The 17,689-nt window shown below is 48.0% G+C and overlaps 1 protein-coding gene across 2 annotated transcripts in view; it reads left to right on the top strand.

Annotated features, from left to right (window-relative positions):
- The window catches only part of SPRED2 (sprouty related EVH1 domain containing 2), a 94,862-nt gene that overhangs the window by 51,383 nt on the left and 25,790 nt on the right, over positions 1 to 17,689 (top strand). The window contains exons 1-4 of one of the 2 annotated variants that reach the window (XM_068153073.1): positions 1,836 to 1,918; positions 3,192 to 3,267; positions 3,645 to 3,813; positions 8,420 to 8,484. In XM_068153073.1, coding sequence (XP_068009174.1) covers positions 3,244 to 3,267; positions 3,645 to 3,813; positions 8,420 to 8,484 — 258 coding nt within the window. In that variant the 5' untranslated portion in view covers positions 1,836 to 1,918; positions 3,192 to 3,243. Of the gene's footprint in view, positions 1 to 1,740; positions 1,919 to 3,191; positions 3,268 to 3,644; positions 3,814 to 8,419; positions 8,485 to 17,689 lie in introns of those variants that run through there. The other variant, XM_068153072.1, reaches the window with a different exon arrangement.

Raw genomic sequence — 17,689 nt, 5'->3', positions numbered from 1 at the left:
GGCAGCCTGGGTAAAGTCCTCAGAGCAACAGGCAATGGAATTTAAGCATCTTCCAATACCTGAAGGGATCCTACACAAGAGCTGGAGAGGGACTTTCATAAGGCTGTCTGGAGACGGGAATGATTTGAAGCTGGGGGAGAGCAAGGTTAGACTGGAGCCTAGGAAGAAGTTCATCAGTATGAGGGTGGTGAGGCCTTGGAATAGGATGCCCTGGGGGATGGTGAATGCCTCCTCCCTGGGGGTGTTGAGAGGCAGATTAGATGAGGCTTTGAGCAACCAGGTCTACCAGCAACCAGGTCTAGTTGAGAGACGTTGCTGCCCATGGCTGGGGGGTTGGAGTAGATGATCTCTGAGGTCCCTCCCAACCTGAGCCATTCCATGATTCTGTGATCCATGTGTGTGCTGTCTTCATTGTGCAGAGCCAGTGCTGAAGTTGGTGACTCCATGAAATAAGGCTGGCAAAGGGAAAATAACAGCTGATGTTCCCAGTTTTGCCCAGGTTTGAGTGCTCTGGGGCACCTTTGTGGGCACTATTGGACATCTCTGTGGCTCTGTAGCTGCAAGTGCTGTGGTTGTGCATGGCTGATGGGTAATCATGCCTTGGTGGCTTATGCCCTAATCTCAAGTGCTTCTAGAATGGCTTCTTGTGAGGTTGTGACATACTGCCTTTGAATACCTCTTGAAAATGCTGGTAGAGCTGTTTCAGGGACATCATGTCCCTGAGACATGTCCTGTGGTGTCATCTAAGCTGAGATGATTCCCATTTCCTTTTGTTTGAGGTGCCAGCTGGAGCCACACTTGGGTTTGTTTTGGTTTTTGGTTGTTTTTTTTTTTCCCATAAGGCTGTCCCAGCTGCAGAGGAATTTGAGTGTCTTAAAAAGAACACTTCAGTAATTAGATGATCAGAGGGCTGGAGCTCCTTTCCTATGAGGACAGACTGAAGGAATTGGGGCTGTTCAGTCTGGAGAAGAGAAGGCTCTGAGGAGACCTTCTTGTGGCCTTGCAGGATCTGAAGGGGGCTCCAAGAAAGTTGGGGAGGGACTTTTGAGGGTGTCAGGGAGTGATTGGACTGGGGGGAATGGAAGAAAACTAGAAGAGGGGAGATTCAGATTGGATGTTAGGAAGAAGTTCTTGCCCCTGAGGGTGATGCGATGCTGGCACAGGTTGCCCAGGGAGGTGGTGGAAGCCTCCTGCCTGGAGGTTTTTCAGGCCAGGCTGGCTGTGGCTCTGAGCAACCTGCTGTAGTGTGAGGTGTCCCTGCCCATGGCAGGGGTATTGGAACTGGATGAACCTTGAGGTTCCTTCCAACCCTAACAATTCTATGAGCCTATGATTCTGTGATTCTATGATTCTAATTTGTTCCCAAACCCTTACCCTCTTTGTTCATGGGTTATTTGGACTCCATGTGCTCATCCAGAACTGTGGAGACTGATGCCCCAATGCATCCCATGTGCTGCCTGGACCACCCTGCTCTCTTGATCACTATCCCCAGCTACATAAAGACTTCCAGGACCATGAGCTTTTGACATTTGGAAACCTGATGTCTTCTTTCCTTGCCATTTGATGGGTTCTCTTTCCTTGGTCATGGCTGTCTGTCATACAGAGGCAGACTTCCATCCTGAGCAGAAACTACACTGGGGCCCAACCCCAGCACGGGCTAAACTGCCCTCAGCAGAAGGCTCTGATGGGACTGTGTGATGCTCACAAAAGGTTTTGTTTCTCTCTTTGTTGCCCTTGCAGTGACAGCTATATTGTGCGAGTCAAAGCTGTGGTTATGACCCGAGATGACTCCAGTGGGGGCTGGTTGCCACAAGAAGGAGGTGGTCTCAGTAGAGTTGGTGTCTGCAAGGTCACGTACCCAGAGGGCAATGGAAGAAGTGGATTTCTAATCCATGGTGAAAGGCAGAAAGACAAACTGGTAATTGACCCTAATTCAACTTTTGTCTGTTCTTAGAATGAGAATTATCCCAAATCTATTGCTATTGTGTTCTTGTGTGAGTTTGAGGGGTTTTTCAAGCCTAAAAAACCCAGGCATGTGCAAATAGCACCAGAATGGACAAACCAAACCCATTCTCTCCCCAAATCGCCAGCTTTTGCTATCTGGAAGGGGAAGGCCAAGTTTGAAGTCCATGTGCAAAGACCCTCTTTGGAGGAAACCACCCCTTTGGGTGGTGATTTTTTTTGTTGGGTTTTGGGTGGTTTTTTTTTTCCCCTAAGACCTAGGAAGGGTAAGGAAGGAGTGAAGTGTGAAGAAGCCATGAAGGCAGTCACATTGCACTGAGTAATGCGGTGCGAGCCTCGGAAACGGCCATGAATTATTTATGCTGCGTGTGCCGCTCAAGGTTTGAAGGAGCAGAGTGAGAAGATGAAGACAACTTGTCTCTTACCCACTGACGCACTCAAGTTTCTCCTGGTAGTTGTTTATCAAAAAAAGAGCTCTCTTCTCTTCAGCCTGGAGAAGAGAAGGCTCCTGGGAGACATTACAGTGGCCTGCCAGTACCTGAAAGGGACCAGCATGGAAGCTGGGGAGGGACTATTGACAAGGGCTTGTAGTGACAGGATGAGAGGGAGTGGATTAAAGCCTGGAGGAGGGGAGATTGAGACTGGAGATCAGGAAGAAATTCTTGACAGTGAGGGTGGTGAGACACTGTACAGGTTGTCCAGGGAGGTTGTGGCTGCCTTTTCCCTGGAGGTGTTCAAGGCCAGTTTGGATGAGGCCTTGGGCAACCTGGGCTGGTGGGAGGTGTCCCTGCCCATGGTAGGAGGGCTGGAACTGAATGATCTTTAAGATCCCATCCAATCCAAACCATTCTATGATTCTTTCCCTATGTAGCTCAGATTAAGAAAGCCTTTTCCCTCATTCCAGGGTCCATTTTAGGTGTTGTAGTTTATCTTATTGATCCATTTGATCCTTTCAAAGTTGGCTCTTGGTGTAGAGATGGGCTGGCTTAAAAAAAATAGCACTCCTTACACAGGCTCTGCAAACTCAGGTTTTAGGCAAGGAGAATGCATTGTTTGAGTCAGAAATGACCTTGCTTTCAAAAAGACTTCCTTTAAAGCTGCTTCAAGCATTTCATTAGTCTTTTGCAGTACTGTTTTGCTTAGGATGCTTTATCTGACACCATATAGGAACCATGCCTATAGTTGTAGAGGATGGAGAAAGACTAATAAGCCATTCCTGTTCTCCCTAGGCATCACCCTGCAGATGGGTTTTGGCACAGCAGATCTTGAGATGAGGCCTGGATGGGGATGAGTGAGGAAAAAAGGGTAAGGGGAGTGTTACAGCATCTCCTAAATCTGCTGCTGGCAGGTAGAATTGCTGTTGAGGAACATCATGGAGGGAAAAGGTTCTTCTTCCACCTGAGCCCCAGCTATCTGTAAAACTTGTGCCACACTGGATCTGGGTCCAAAATAGACTCCTAGGTAGGGACCTACTGAAAAGCACAAGCAAAGCAAAAGATGAATGTGCAGTGGTTTTGGGAGCAGCTGCAGTGTCTGTTTTTCATTAGTCATTGTTCGCTAGGGAAGGATGTTGCTCTGTATGAGCTAGGACTTGGCTTGCTCTTGGACCAGGCCTGAGACAGTGCTGAGAGTGTGCTTGGAGTGGGAAAAGTAACTTTGCTCCTCTTTTGGGCCTTCCCCAGGTGGTGCTGGAGTGCTTTGTGAAGAAGGACCTGGTGTATACGAAGGCAAACCCCACCTTCCACCACTGGAAAGTCGACAACAGAAAGTTTGGGCTGACTTTTCAAAGCCCTGCCGACGCTCGAGCCTTTGACAGAGGAGTGAGGAAAGCCATCGAGGACCTCATTGAAGGTACCATAGCACATGGCAGTGGCCACTTTGACCCTGGGAGAAGGGGGGTGAAGTCACAGAGCTGGGAAGAGGCATGGTTTTAAAGTCATAGTAATAGTATGGAGGTGTTCAAGGCCAGGTTGGATGGGGCCTGGAGCGACCTGGGCTAATGGAAGGTGTCCCTGCCCATGGCAGGGGAGTTGGAACTGGATGATCTTTAAGGTCCCTTCCAACCTAAACCATTCTATGAATTCCTGCCTGCAGCTGAGTAAAAGTTCTGTTTAGGTTTGGGTTTTTTGGGTGGGTTTTTTTTTGGTATTAATTAGTTTTGTCTACAGCCTCTTAGTTGGGTGGGAGTTCTTGAAGGCTTTGTTGTGTTTGGGGGTTTTCCTGCAGTTCTGTAAAAAAATGTGTTTGAATTGCTGAGCTTTGAAGTTGTCATAAATCTTTCCACATTTTGCTCCAATCAGGCAATCATAAACCAGCTGTAATTTAGTCGTGCTTGATTTTAATGAAATCTGCCTCTTCGTGGAGGTGTTTCAAAGGAGCAGAGATGCAGTGCTGAGGGACAGGGTTTAGCACCAGACTTATCAGAGTTAGAGAATGGTGGAGTCCTCAACACAGGAAGGTCGTGGACCTGATGGAGCAGGTCCAAGAGAGGGCCACAAAAATGATCGGGGGGCTGGAGCACCTCTGCTATGAGGATAGGTTGAGGCACCTGAGGTTGTTCAGCCTGAAGAAGAGAAGGCTCCAGGGAGACCTAATAGTATCATAGTATCAGTCAGGGTTGGAAGGGACAACAAGGATCATCTAGTTCCAACCCCGCTGCCATGGGCAGGGACACCCCACACTAGATCAGCCTGGCCAGAGCCTCATCCAGCCTGCTCTTAAACACCCCCAGGGACAGGGCCCCAACCACCTCCCTGGACAACCCATTCCAGGGTTTCACCACTCTCATGGTGAAGAACCTCCTCCTCATATCCAGCCTGAATCTCCCCACCTCTAGCTTCATTCCATTCCCCTTAGTCCTATCACTGCCTGAGATCCTGAGAATAGAGGCCTTCCAGTACGTGAAGGGGGCTAGAATAAGGCTGCAGAGGGACTGTTTGCAAAGGCCTGCAGTGATAGGATGCAGGGCAATGGTTTGAAATTAGAGAAGAGCAGATTTAGATTGGATATGAGGAACAAGTTCCTTTACCATGAGGGTGGTGGAACACTGCAAAAGGTTGCCCAGGGAGGTAGTTGAGGCCCCATCCCTTGAAATATTCAGGGTGAGGCTCAACAGTTCTCTGAGCAATTTGGTCTGGTGGAGGATGATCCTGCCGAGTGCAGGGGAGTTGGACTGGATGACCTTTGGAGGTCTCTTCCAACCCAAACTAGTCTGTGATTCTGTGACCTTAGAGGTCTTTTCCAACCAAAATGATTCTGTAGGGGTTTTGCTTGATTTTTTTTAAAAAGCTTTTATTTTTCATGTGGGGGTCTATGGTCCAAAGCCTTTCTCCTCCTCACCTGGTGTGCCTGGGATATTTCCCTATCTCGATGGTGGTGTTTTTGTTGAGGCTGTTAGCACAAATGGTATATACAGATGTGTCTTCTTTGTGAGAACTTCAGCTCCATGAGGCAGCTTAATGTTCTGGATGCCCTGTCCTTGCTTTTAACATGGAAATGCTAGATACTAGGAGAGAAATAATCCCCCAGGGCTCTTTCCTGGTAAATACCTCATCAGTTAGAGGAAGGATCCTCTCAACTAGTTAGTCATTTGCTTTTTCCTGTGCCATTAATGCAAGGAAGTTGCAGCTATGCCTTCCATTTTCTTCTTCTTGCTTGCTAAAACTGGGAAGCATTTTGAGTCATGAAAGTGATGTTTTATGTAAGTGGCACAGGATTGTGCAAAGTTTCAAGGAGATGATAACTCAGCTGTATTGGGGTAGTATTTTGGAAGTGCTGGCACGTGGCAGCTCCTGTTCTGCTCTTTCTGATCCATTTCGCAGTGGAGGTATTTAAAATCAAGCTCTGCTGTATCTCATATACTTCAAGATCAGCAAATCTATATTTATCCCATTAATGGCACAGACTAATCCTCATGAATGTGTTCCCCCTTAACTTCCAAATAAGGCTTTCTGAATGAAAAACAATGACTGGTCATGTGCACATGCAGTAGGTTTCCTTTATCATAGCTTCACAGAATGGTTTAGGTTGGATGGGACCTTGATCATCCAGTTCCAACCCCCCTGCCATGGGCAGGGACACCTTCCACTAGCCCAGGTTGCTCAAGGCCTCATCCCACCTGGCCAACACCTCCAGGGAGGAGGCATCCACAACCCCTCCCCAGCAACCTGTTCCAGGGTCTCACCACCCTCCCTGTCAAGAATTTCTTCCTAATTTTCAGTTTAAATCTGCCTTCCTCAATCTTCAATCCATTCTCCCTTGTCCTATCACTACAAACCCTTGCAGAAAGTCCCTCCCCAGTTTTCTTGTAGGTCCCCTTTAGGTACCGGAAGGCTGCTCTGAGGTCTCCCTGAAGCCTTCTTTTCTTCAGGCTGAACAGCCCCAACTCATTGTTTTTTTCCTCACATAGATCAAATTTAGGAGGTAATATTAAGCAGAGCCAACTGTGTGTCTTTGATACTTGAGAAAATGCTTCATTATTCAACTGTAACTGATAGAAGGTTTGCTACAGGCACCCTATACAACTCTGTAGGGTGTCTGGATCTTGGGTGGTTTTTGTGTTTACTTTTAAGGCACAAATGTTTTCAGATTACTTGGTGTTTTAAGTGGGCTTTCACACTTAGCTCTGCACATCTTCATGGTGATGCAACTGAGAGCAGTCAAGGCTGGTGTGGATGGCATTACATAAAGCAAATCCTTTTAAAAAGATTTCCAGAATGAAGGGGGTACAAACTGTTCAGCTTTTTTAGTCAGGAGTGTGGTGGGGGCCCTAATTCAGTCTAACAGTGAGCTTTCTTTACCAATAAAAATGGCTTTCACTTAGGGGTTCTCCCCCCCTGTCAAAGCATTCTGTTGCTCTCACCTTCCTTGGCTGCCTCACAGGGGTTGAAAGCAGCTGGGAAGGGAGTCTAGAATTCTTGGCTGGAGTTAGGGAGAGGGGTCATCCCCTTTTAGCCATAGCATAAATTTACTGCCAAATCCAGCAAGGACACGTGCCACCCCCTCCCTACTGTCCTTCTGTCTTCCTTTCTGGAGATATTCAAAACCCTCCTGGATGTGTTCCTGTGTGATCTGCTCTAGGTGATCCTGCTCTGGCAGGGAGGTTGGGCTGGATGAGCTTTCAACGTCCCTGCCAGCCCCTAACATTCTGTGATTCACAGTATCACAGTATCACAGTTCTGTGCCAGGCAGTAGAGTGGCACTGGAGGGTGACACCGGCAGGGTGGAGAAAGAGGTTGGAGGAAGATACTGAGGTTGCTGGAATGTGTCCAAAGAGGGGCAACAAAGTTGGTGAAGGGTCTGGAGAACGGGTCTGGGGAGGAGTGGCTTTGGGAACTGGGGTTCTTTAGACTGGAGAAGAGGAGGCCGAGGGGAGAACTCGTTGCTCCCTGCAGCTCCCTGAAAGGAGGCTGGAGTAAGGTGGGGGTCAGACTCTTCTCTCTACAATCAGGTGATGGAACAGAAGGAAATGGTCTGAAATTGTACCAGGGGAGCTTTAGGTTGGACATTAGGAAACACTTATTTCCTGCAAGAGTGGTCAGGCATTGGAACAGGCTGTCCAGGAAGGGGATGGAGTCACCAGCCCTGGAGATGTTCAAGAAACCTGTGAACGTGGTGCTTTGGGATATGGTTTAGTGACCACGGTGGTCTTAGGTTGATGGTTGAACTCCATGATCTTGAGAGGTCTCCTGCAACCAAAACAATTCTGTGATTCTTTGGTTCCATGAAGGATTTTTTTTTTAATATGATTTCCCAGCTTCCATGATGATGAGGACTGCACCCCAGTATTTTGCTCTTATCTGTGGCTTTACACATTTCAGTTCCCTTCAAATACTTCACTTATGTAGGGCAAGGTGGTTCTTTGAGAAACAGTTGATAACAGAGAAGCCTGCAAAGGCCTTGCACATCATACAGATATGTAAGAACTTCCAAAATTAGAAGAATTAAAAATAGCAAAACCCAAATAAAGTCTTCATTGTCAAAGCCAGGTTTGTTTTTCTGATGCTCAAGTCTTCCCTCCCCCCCCCCCCCCCCCAGCCCTGCAGAATCAAGGAATGCATGAAGCTTATCTCTGACATGGTTTCTTGACAGCTGAGGATCTGGTCTTGAGCACTGCTTAGGATGTGGTTTTACTGTTCTGCAGAAATTAAAGTCTTCTGTAATTGGGAATGTTAAGTGCTATTTTTAAGGCAGTTCATTAGCATTGGCAGCCATGCAGTTGCACATCAAGGAGCAGTCAGATTTTACCTTTCCCACCTGGCTCTACCAGTAGATGATTTTTGAGGGGTTTTTTCCCTTCCTTCATTTGAGCTGCTCTTTCATGTGTATACAACACACAGTGAGAATCCAAATGTTTACCATCCTAACAAAAAAACAAACTAACAAACCACCCAAAACCCAAACCAACAAAACAGCAATGTCATGTGTTTAAAAAAAGGACCCTTTTGTTTGTCCCTAGGGTCTACAACTTCCTCGTCAACGCTTCACAACGAGGCTGAGGTCGGCGATGATGATGTCTTCACTGTAAGTACACGTCACCCAAGGTCCTTCTTCTTTATGCTGTGGTTTACATGGTTGAGCTGGAAAGGGTTTTCATTCTTTTTTTATACCTTGGCTTCCATCCCTTGTCATGTTTGGCTAGCTGGGTGTGTTTTGTTTGATGCAAGTGTGCCCTCTCCAGAAGGTAAAGCCTTGGGGTTTTGTTGGCCTCGTGAAAATCGTGGCAGAGCAGAAGTTGTCAGGGCTAGACGTGGGCAAATAACAGCTCTGGGATTTCCTGTGGCTTGATCTGAGCCATGCACAGGCCTCTTAATACCTCTCTTTCTCTCTGTCTTTAAGACAGGCTCAAGTAGATGGCTGCTAGTCAGGTGCTTGCTCGAGGAAATGAGATTTTGAATTGCAGTTGTTGCCAACAAACAGCTTCAGTGGTGTTTCACCTGTGCATGAAACAGCAAGCTCAAAGCAGTGGTTTTCAGCTGGAGAAAAGCAGAGCAGCAGTGCCATCCACCTAACCAGTGGTGGCTTCAGGAGGAGTGAGTTTCTCATAGTTAATTTGTGGCAACATCTTCAAATGTGTTTTGGAGCTTTGCTGAAACAGAAGCAGCTATTGTCCCCCCACTACGCTTGCAGGCTTTAAAAGAGAGGGGGGAAAGAAAACTTTTCTGTGGGATAGAAATTGAAACCTGATCTTGGCTATTCCACAGGCTGAAAAAAAGATGCCCACAATGAGCACTTTGTCTCTTAACACTGATTTGCTGGGCTCTGGTCTCAGCCCCCCGTGCACATGCGTCCCAGCGTTTGTTCCCTTATCAATGCCCTCCTTGTCCCGCGGCACAGGTGGGGGATTGGATGGTGGGAGGGTGGAAGGTGGGAAGTCCAGTAAAGTTGTCTTGGAGATGCTTCCCTACATCTTTAGGGTGAGCAAGGGAGAACTGAGGACTAGTATCAAGCTGTTTGGAAACCAGCCCCAGGAAGGGCACAAAGCCAAAAGGTGTTGTTGAAGGGGACCAGGGCAGGTTCCCTGCCGCGTTTTGCCCAGATCCTGCTGATGGCTGGAGTGTCCTCCACATCTGGCCTTTTGTCACGGCTCAGGGAAACAAACAACAGCAGGCAGGGTTAAAAGGTGACTTCCTGCCCTCTGCAGCAGAACTATCATTAGCAGCTGCTTCCCAACTACCTGCCAGAAGTGATTTATGGGCTCTGGGATGGGACAAGCTGGGGCCGGCGGGGAGGCACCACTGGAGCCGGAGTGGTTTTACTGATTTGTGCAGGTTTGTCCTCAGATTCACTGGGTGAGCCATGCTCTGCTGGGGATGAGTGGTCATGCTGGGTGTGACTGTCTCTCTTCTGTGCTCTTCAGAGCAGGGATGACTGCCAAAATGTGCCTCAGGCAGGTGTGTGCCAGCTCTTGCTGGGTTAGACATGGAAATACTCACTGGTAGGGCAGTGAAAAGTAGCCTGTGCAAATAGCAAAGGATATTTTTGCTGAAATGCAACCAGCTGGTGTTTAGGGATCTGGGAGTGCTCCTGAATTTCTCCACTAGCTCAATCTTGTGGCTGAGTGTTGATTTTTAAACTCCTAGGGTGCTTTCTAGCAGAGGGGAAGAAGTCTTTGCCTTTAAGTAGGTGTTGCTTCACATTGGGAAAGTTGGATGAATGGTGCTCCAGCTGCATTGAAGCCACTCAGACCCTTGCATTCAAAGTGAAAAGTCAAAGTTGTGAGAGATTCTCCCCCCTACTTGACCCCAGGGAGGTGACAGATAACTCCTCCCCCCCTGCAGATATTTACGGGTAGGATGCTGGGTGGAGAAGGAGAAGCAAATTACTCCCTAGTGTTAGCAAGGAGGGAAATCACAGCTGTAGCTGGCACCTTGTTAGGGCCCAGGGGGACATTCACACCTTGAATTGTGCCCTACCTGGCAGCTATCTCCATGTTTCATGATGTCCAGAGTGTGAGAGGGACTTCAGTGGTGGTAGCTCATGTGGTGATGTTGGTCAAGGTGTCATGTAAGGGAGGGTGCAGTGTTGTTGTTATCCAGAAGTAAGGCTTTAGGACCATCTTTTTCCCCCACATTTACTCTTTGCTTTTCTGGGTTGAAGTCTCTCCTTTTCCTGCAGTCTTCAAGCTCTCTGAACCTCTCAGCTTCCCATTTATCTGGTAGGTGATGGTGGAGTATGAAGTCTGCATAAGCCAGAAATAACAGACTGAAGCCTGGAGGGGGTTTAAGACTGGAAGAAATTGATAGGCTTGTGATATGTTTTATTTTTACCCTCCTGTTTCATTCTTTCTTTGCACTTCTTTTTTTACTTCTTTTTTGTATCATAGTCTAGCTGGTCATCCTTGCATTCTTTCCAGCTTTCCTGTAAGCTTCAGCAAATATGCTGTAGGGAAGAGATGCCATCCGGAAGGACCTTTACAGGCTGGACATGTGGGCCCATGACAGCCTTAAGAGGCTCAACAGGACCAAATGCAAGGTCCTGCATCTGGGTCAAGACAATCCCAAGTACCAATATAGGCTGGGCAGGGACTGAAGAAAAGGACCTGGGGGTGCTGGGGAATGAGAAGCTCAATAGGAGCCAGCAGTGAGCACTTGCAGCCCAGAGAGCCAAGCAGAGCCTGGGCTGCAGCAAGAGAAGTGTGGCCAGCAGGGCCAGGGAGGGGATTCTCCCCCTCTGCTCCACTCTGCTGAGACCCCACCTGGAGCTCTGTGTCCAGCTCTGAAGCCTCTCTTCAGGAAGGATCTGGAGGTGCTGGAACATGTCCAGAGAAGGGCCATGAGGATGAGCAGAGGGCTGGAGCTCCTTTTCCTATGAGGACAGACTGAGAGAGTTGGGGCTGTTCAGTCTGGAGAGGAGAAGGCTCTGAGGAGACCTTCTTATGGCCTTGCAGGATCTGCAGGGGGCTCCAAGAAAGTTGGGGAGGGACTTTTGAGGGTGTCAGGGAGTGATAGGACTGGGGGGAATGGAACAAAACTAGAAATGGGTAGAATCAGATTGGATGTCAGGAAGAAGTTCTTGCCCATGAGGGTGGTGAGAGACTGGCACAGGTTGCCCAGGGAGGTGGTGGAAGCCTCCTGCCTGGAGGTTTTTCAGGCCAGGCTGGCTGTGGCTGTGAGCAACCTGCTGTAGTGTGAGGTGTCCCTGCCCATGGCAGGAGGGTTGGAACTGGATGCTCCTTGAGGTCCCTTCCAACCCTGACAATTCTGTGATTGTGTGATTCTTTTCCTCAGCCAACAGCAGTGGATTTTTAGGGGTTTGGGTTGGTTTTGTTTTGGTTTTTGTTGTCGGCAGTGGGGATTTTTTTTCTTCTCTCTGTTTTAAAGAGAAAGTACATTTGTTCTTTTATTTTTTTTCCTTTCCTAAGGTAGTTATTAAAGTCTTTGCAGTCCTCCCCCTCTCCCACACATGCATGAATAAACTTAACTGCGTGCAGCAGAATTTTCAAAAGCATCTGCATGACTGAGTCATTTAATCAGGCATTTGCCCATCTCTGAAAATCCCAGCTGGCGCTGCTACGATGCTGCTGCTGCTGCTGCTGCCTCAAATATTTGGCCTGAGGTCCTGCCTTTCCTTGAAGATGTTTCACTCTGTGCAGCCACAGCACTCCAAGACTCCACATTTCTGACGCTGCTTTGCAGGCAGCCAACCCCGACTTTATCTGGCAGGTCAGCGCTGGTGGTTGCAGCAATGTCATGGTAGCAGCTCAAAAAGCAGTCACCCTCCTCCTGTGCAAGCACTGACCCTGATATGGCTCTTATATATTCCAACCCCCCTGCTGTGGGCAGGGACACCTTCCACTAGCCCAGGTTGCTCAAGGCCTCATCCAGCCTGGCCTTCAGCACCTCCAGGGAACAGGAATGGCTTATTAGTCTTTCTCCATCCTCTACAACTATAAGCATGGTTCCTATATAGTGTCAGATAAAGCATCCTAAGCAAAACAGTACTGCAAAAGACTAATTAAATGCTTGGAGCAGCTTTAAAGGAAGTCTTTTAGAAAGCAAGGTCATTTCTGACTCAAACAATGCATTTTCCTGGCCTAAAACCTGAGTTTGCAGAGCCTGTGTAAGGAGTGCTATTTTTTTTAAGCTAGCCTATCTCTTCACCAAGAGCCAACTTCAGAAGGATCAAATGCATCAGTGAGATAAACTACAACACCTAAAATGGACCCTGGAATGAGGGAAAAGGCTTTCTTAATCTGAGCTACATAGGGAAAGAATCATAGAATGGTTTGGATTGGATGGGACTTTAAAGATCATTCAGTTCCAACCCTCCTACCATGGGCAGGGACACCTCCCACCAGCTCAGGTTGCTCCAGGCCCCATCCAAACTGGCCTTAAATACCTCCAGGGAAGAGGGACATCCACAACCTCCCTGGGCAACCTGTGCCAGTGTCTCCCCATCCTCACTGTCAAGAATTTCTTCCTAATCTTCAGTCTCAATCTCCCCTCTTCCAACTTCAATCCATTCCTTCTCATCCTACCACTACAAGCCCTTGTCAATAGTCCCTCCCCAGCTTTCTTGTTGTCCCCTTCAGGTACTGGAAGGTTGCTCTAAGGACTCATACATATCCATATCATTTGTCAGGCAGCATGCAACCCTTCCAGGCAGCCACCATGTTATTTGCATGGGAAAGAGAAGATTTGCCCCAGAGGCAGAGCTTTCCCTCAGGCTGTGATCTTGTGTGGCTTAACAGGGGATCATTTTCTTGTACCAGAAGGTGGGTTGGTTTGTTTTTTGAGGGGGTGAGTTATCTGCAGCTCAGGCTATGTGAGCATTTTCATGGGAAGCATTGCTGGTGTCAGTAGCTTTATCTGGTTCCATCACTGTGCCAGGACAGTAAGTAGGACAGCAGTACCATGTCCCATCCCTATGGCATGTGTTCCCTATCTGATGCGTGGCTTGTGTTTCACAACAGGACTTTGCCAGCTAATAATCTTCTGGGCTATAGACCTACAGGAACTAGATGTAACAATACAAGCCTCCATTCTGAAATTCAGACCTAACAGGGCAGAAAGCAAAAACATAGAGAAGTAACTAGATAAAGACCTGGGGGTGTTGATCAACAGCCTGCTGAAGATGAACCTGCATGTGCTCAGGTGGCCAAGAAAGCCACCAGCACCCTGGCCTGGATCAGCAACTGTGTGACCAGCAGGACTGGGGAAGCGATTGTTCCCTTGAGCTCTACACTGGTGAGGCCATGCTTTGAGTGCTGGGCTCAGTTTTGGGCCCCTCACTACAAGAAAGACATTGAGGGGCTGCAACATGTCCAGAGAAGGGCAAGGAAGCTGGTGAAGGGTCTGGAAAACAGGGCTAGGGAGGAGCAGCTGAGGGAGCTGGGGGTGTTTAGTGTGGAGAAAAGGAGGCTGAGGGGAGACCTCATTGCTCTCTACAACTCCCTCAAAGAAAGCTAGAGCCAGATGGGGCTTGGGCTCTTCTCCCCTATTAACAAGTGGTAGGAGAAGAGGAAATGGCCTCAAGTAGCCCCAGAGGTCAGGTTCAGGTTGGATATTAGAAGAATCTAGAAACGGATGTGGGTGTGAGCAACCTGATGTAGTGTGAGGTGTCCCTGCCCATGGCAGGGGGTTGGAACAGGATGATCCTTGAGGTCTCTTCCAACCCTAACAATTCCATGATTCTATGAAACTTCTTGACTGAAAAGGTTCTCAAGGACTAGCACAGGCTGCCCATGGAGGTGGTTGAATGCCCATCCCTGGAGATGCTTCACAGAGGCAGAGATGTGGTGCTGAGGGGACATGGGTTAGCCCCCGCCTTGGTAGAGAACGGTTGGACTCAATCATCTGAAAGGTCTTTTCCATCTGAAATCATTGTGTGATTCTATGAAATGGGCAGTGGGCTTACTTCTCAACTGAGATCTGCATTTAGAAGCTGTAACCAATATGTAGTTGTGTTTCTTTAATTCCAGCTCCTCAGCAGGGCCCAGAAATGTTTTCCATATGTTAGAAAATAAATTTCTCCTGTCTGGTACGTTATAAATCGTCCTCTCCAGAGATGCAATCGGAGCAGGACTGCCCATCCGTTCTGTCTCCACTGGGGGAAACATTGTCTTTGCAAGGCTCTGGGATTGTTCTGCTTGTCTTCAGCCAGCCTGCATCTTCAGCCTTCTTCAATTAACATGCATTTCAGAAAGAACATTTTAAAAGGCCTTGAGTATAGTCTGTAGCTCCTCAACCACAGAATTTGCCCTCTAATTGAGTTCTTGTGCAACTTCCCGCCCCTCCACCCCCCTCCCCTTAATCTACACTTTTACTTTCAATTGCAGATAATAGTCCCACATGACAATGAAGTGAAAAATGTGACTTGAGTCCAAGGAAGGAAAGGTCAATGTCTTCCAGAGCCTGCAGAGTGCCTGGAATGGTTTCTTTTAGCAACCTATCTCGAAGTGCAGAGGTGCTCCTTCTGAAACCTGGTGACCAGTTCAGCTGAAACGTTGCTTGTGGCTTTCAGCTACATTCCCAATCTTGTGCCTGCTTTACTGAGTAAGGGAAGACCCAACTTGGCAGGAGGAGCAACAGCTCCTGTGTCATTTCTGCTTTGTGAACCTCAAAAAAGTACTGCAGTCCTCTTCTGGGTTAATGGGGGAAAATACCAGGCACCAGCCTTACTTTCCTGTTTGGTGTGTGCATTGCGCTCAGAGCTGCTTCATGTGCTCAAGTTCTGTTAAACCCTACGGTTCAAAGTGGGACCTGGAGAACTTTGCAGGTAGGGCAGGCGTGGTCTAGAGGTGCATGGCTGAGCTACAGGCTTGCATTTCATGACACCTAGACTTGATCCATTGCTCCACTTGCAGACTCGTGGCTCAAAGCCTTGCTTCCTCACCTACAAGACAGGAAAAACATTCCCCTGCTCTCTAGAGTGACGTGTTCAGATCCTGGTGCCAACGCTTTTTCTGGTGCCGGGGATTTACAGTGGGCTTCCAGCAGAACTCTTCAGACTGGTATTTTTACCACAGGGCTGTGTGTTTGAAGCAATCCTGCACCCCTTCTGCTGTTTTTTCCCTCAGCATGAAAGTGTACTCCTGCGCTTGGGGACGCTGGAGTTAGGAAGTTTGTCATGTGGCTTGGATGCTGCTGACAGTCATTGAAGAGCCAGACACAATTACCCCTTCTCCACCACAGTGCTGCAGATCATGGCAGATGTTAATGTTGCTGCAGTCCTCCTTGCATCTCTTCTGGTTTTCTAATTAAACCCCCAGATTTCTCCCTGCTGCCTTTCCATGAAACATTTTCCCCACTTTCATCTCCCATGTGGGTTTCAAGCGTGTTAGAGCCTCACTATTAAAATTTCTAAGATTTATGTTGGTTAGATAAACACTAAATCTAATTTCTCCTTGCTGGCTTGGTCTTTTCACCTTCAGATCCTTCTTTTGAAGAACCACTCTTTAAAGTAGATGTGTAGAAACCCAGTCCAATGCCTTTGGAATATTTTCTGTGACAAGTTCAGCCTGGTGTCAGAGCTCCCTCATCCCACCCCTCCACGGCAAACGACGTTGCTGAGAGGAGAGGAGCACTGACTTGCAACATACATTACTTTCATGAGTCCTTCTCAGGGATTAAGTTGCAGCAAGAGCCTTCAATTACTTTGTTGGGCTTTTTTTTTCCTTAAGGTAAAGCAAGGGAAAGGCAAAAAAGTGCCTTTTGAAGGAGCAGAGCTCTGTCTGAGGCTGGTGGGGTGCGGTGCTTAGGCTGTCACCGTGAGGAAATCCTTCTTGTTTGCTCTGGGAGGCTGAGGGAGTTGTCACAGCACTAGGACTAGATGGCCTTACCTATTCTCTTCTCCCAGCTCAGCAGCCAGCTGTGTTCTGCATGCATGACCAGAGGGTTCTCTGCTTCTAGCCACATCCTCTGATGCCTCACTTTTGGGCTTGCATTGCAAACCACAGCTATTCTAATTCAGATTTTAAAAGAAACAACAGGGAAAGAAAAAAAAGAAAAGCCCTTGCCAGGAAGATGGAGATTCACACACAGAAAACAGCAGACTCAAATTCCTCCCTCAAAGCAGAAAAAAAATAACAAAATAAGAAAAAGCAAAGCCTTTTGTTGTCTCTGAGCAATGAGCTGATGAACTGAACTGAGATTTATTCATAGAATCATAGAATGGATTAGGTCAGAGGGACCTTAAACATCATCTAGTTCCAACCCCCCTGCCATGGGCAGGGACACCTCACACCAGCCCAGGCTGCCCAAGGCCTCATCCAACCTGGCCTTGAACACCTCCAGGGAAAGGGCAGCCACAGCCTCCCTGGGCAACCTCTTCCAGTGTCTCCCCACCCTCACTCTCAAGAATTTCTTCCTAATCTCCAGCCTCAATCTACCCTCCTCAAGCTTCAATCCATTCTCTTTCATCCTGTCACTCCCAGCACTTCTCAAAAGTCCCTCCCCAGCTCTCCTGTAGCCCTCTTCAGGTACTGGAAGGCCGCTGTAATGTCTCCCAGGAGCCTTCTCTTCTCCAGGCTGAACAGACCCAACACTTGCATCCTGTCCCCATAGGGCAGATTCTCCAGCCCTCTGATCTTCTTTGTGGCCTCCTCTGGGCCCGCTCCAGTAGTTCCATGTCCCTCATCCGCAGTCTCTCTCCTTCGTTCATCCTGGCTTTGAACACCTTCAGGGAGGGGGCATCCACAACCTCCCTGGGCCACCTTTTCCAGTGCCTCACCACCCTCACTGTCAAGAATTCCTTTCTGATCTGCAGTCTAAATCTGCCCTCCTCCTGCTCCAATCCATTCCCTCTCCTCCTGTCACTACAAGCCCTTGTCAAAAAGTCCCTTCCTGGCTTTCTTACAGGCTCCCTTCAGGTACTGCCAGGCTGCTATACTGCCTCACTGGAGTCTTCTTTCCTCATCCTATCACTTGTAAGCTGTCCTTTTTTTCATTCATTCTTTTTGCCCCTGACTTTTTTTTAACTTTTTTTTTCCAATTTAAACTTTGTCCACAACAAATTCATGGCACTCAATGGGAACAGGTAATGATGCTCAAGGAGATTTTTCCAGTGGGCAAAGCTGAGTGGAAAGGGTTGGGGTTGGGTTTTTTCTCCTGTGCCAGCGAGGTTTTCTTATAAAGATGTGTTTCTCCCTTTCCTTCAGGACATCCTCTTTGTTTTCAGTGATGCTGGAAATAAACTCATTTGCTTTCTTACTCCTTCTACTAGTACAAGCAAGCCAAACTCGCTGATGATATAATACAGTTGTCACTGAGACAGAGGTATTGCTGCT

Source organism: Melanerpes formicivorus, unplaced genomic scaffold, assembly GCF_026170545.1.
Source record: "Melanerpes formicivorus ecotype bairdi unplaced genomic scaffold, bMelFor1.0.p_v2 SCAF_25, whole genome shotgun sequence".
NCBI classification, from domain to species: domain Eukaryota; kingdom Metazoa; phylum Chordata; class Aves; order Piciformes; family Picidae; genus Melanerpes; species Melanerpes formicivorus.
Note: the sequence above shows the minus strand (reverse complement) of the source record. Positions and strands in the feature narration are given on the sequence as shown.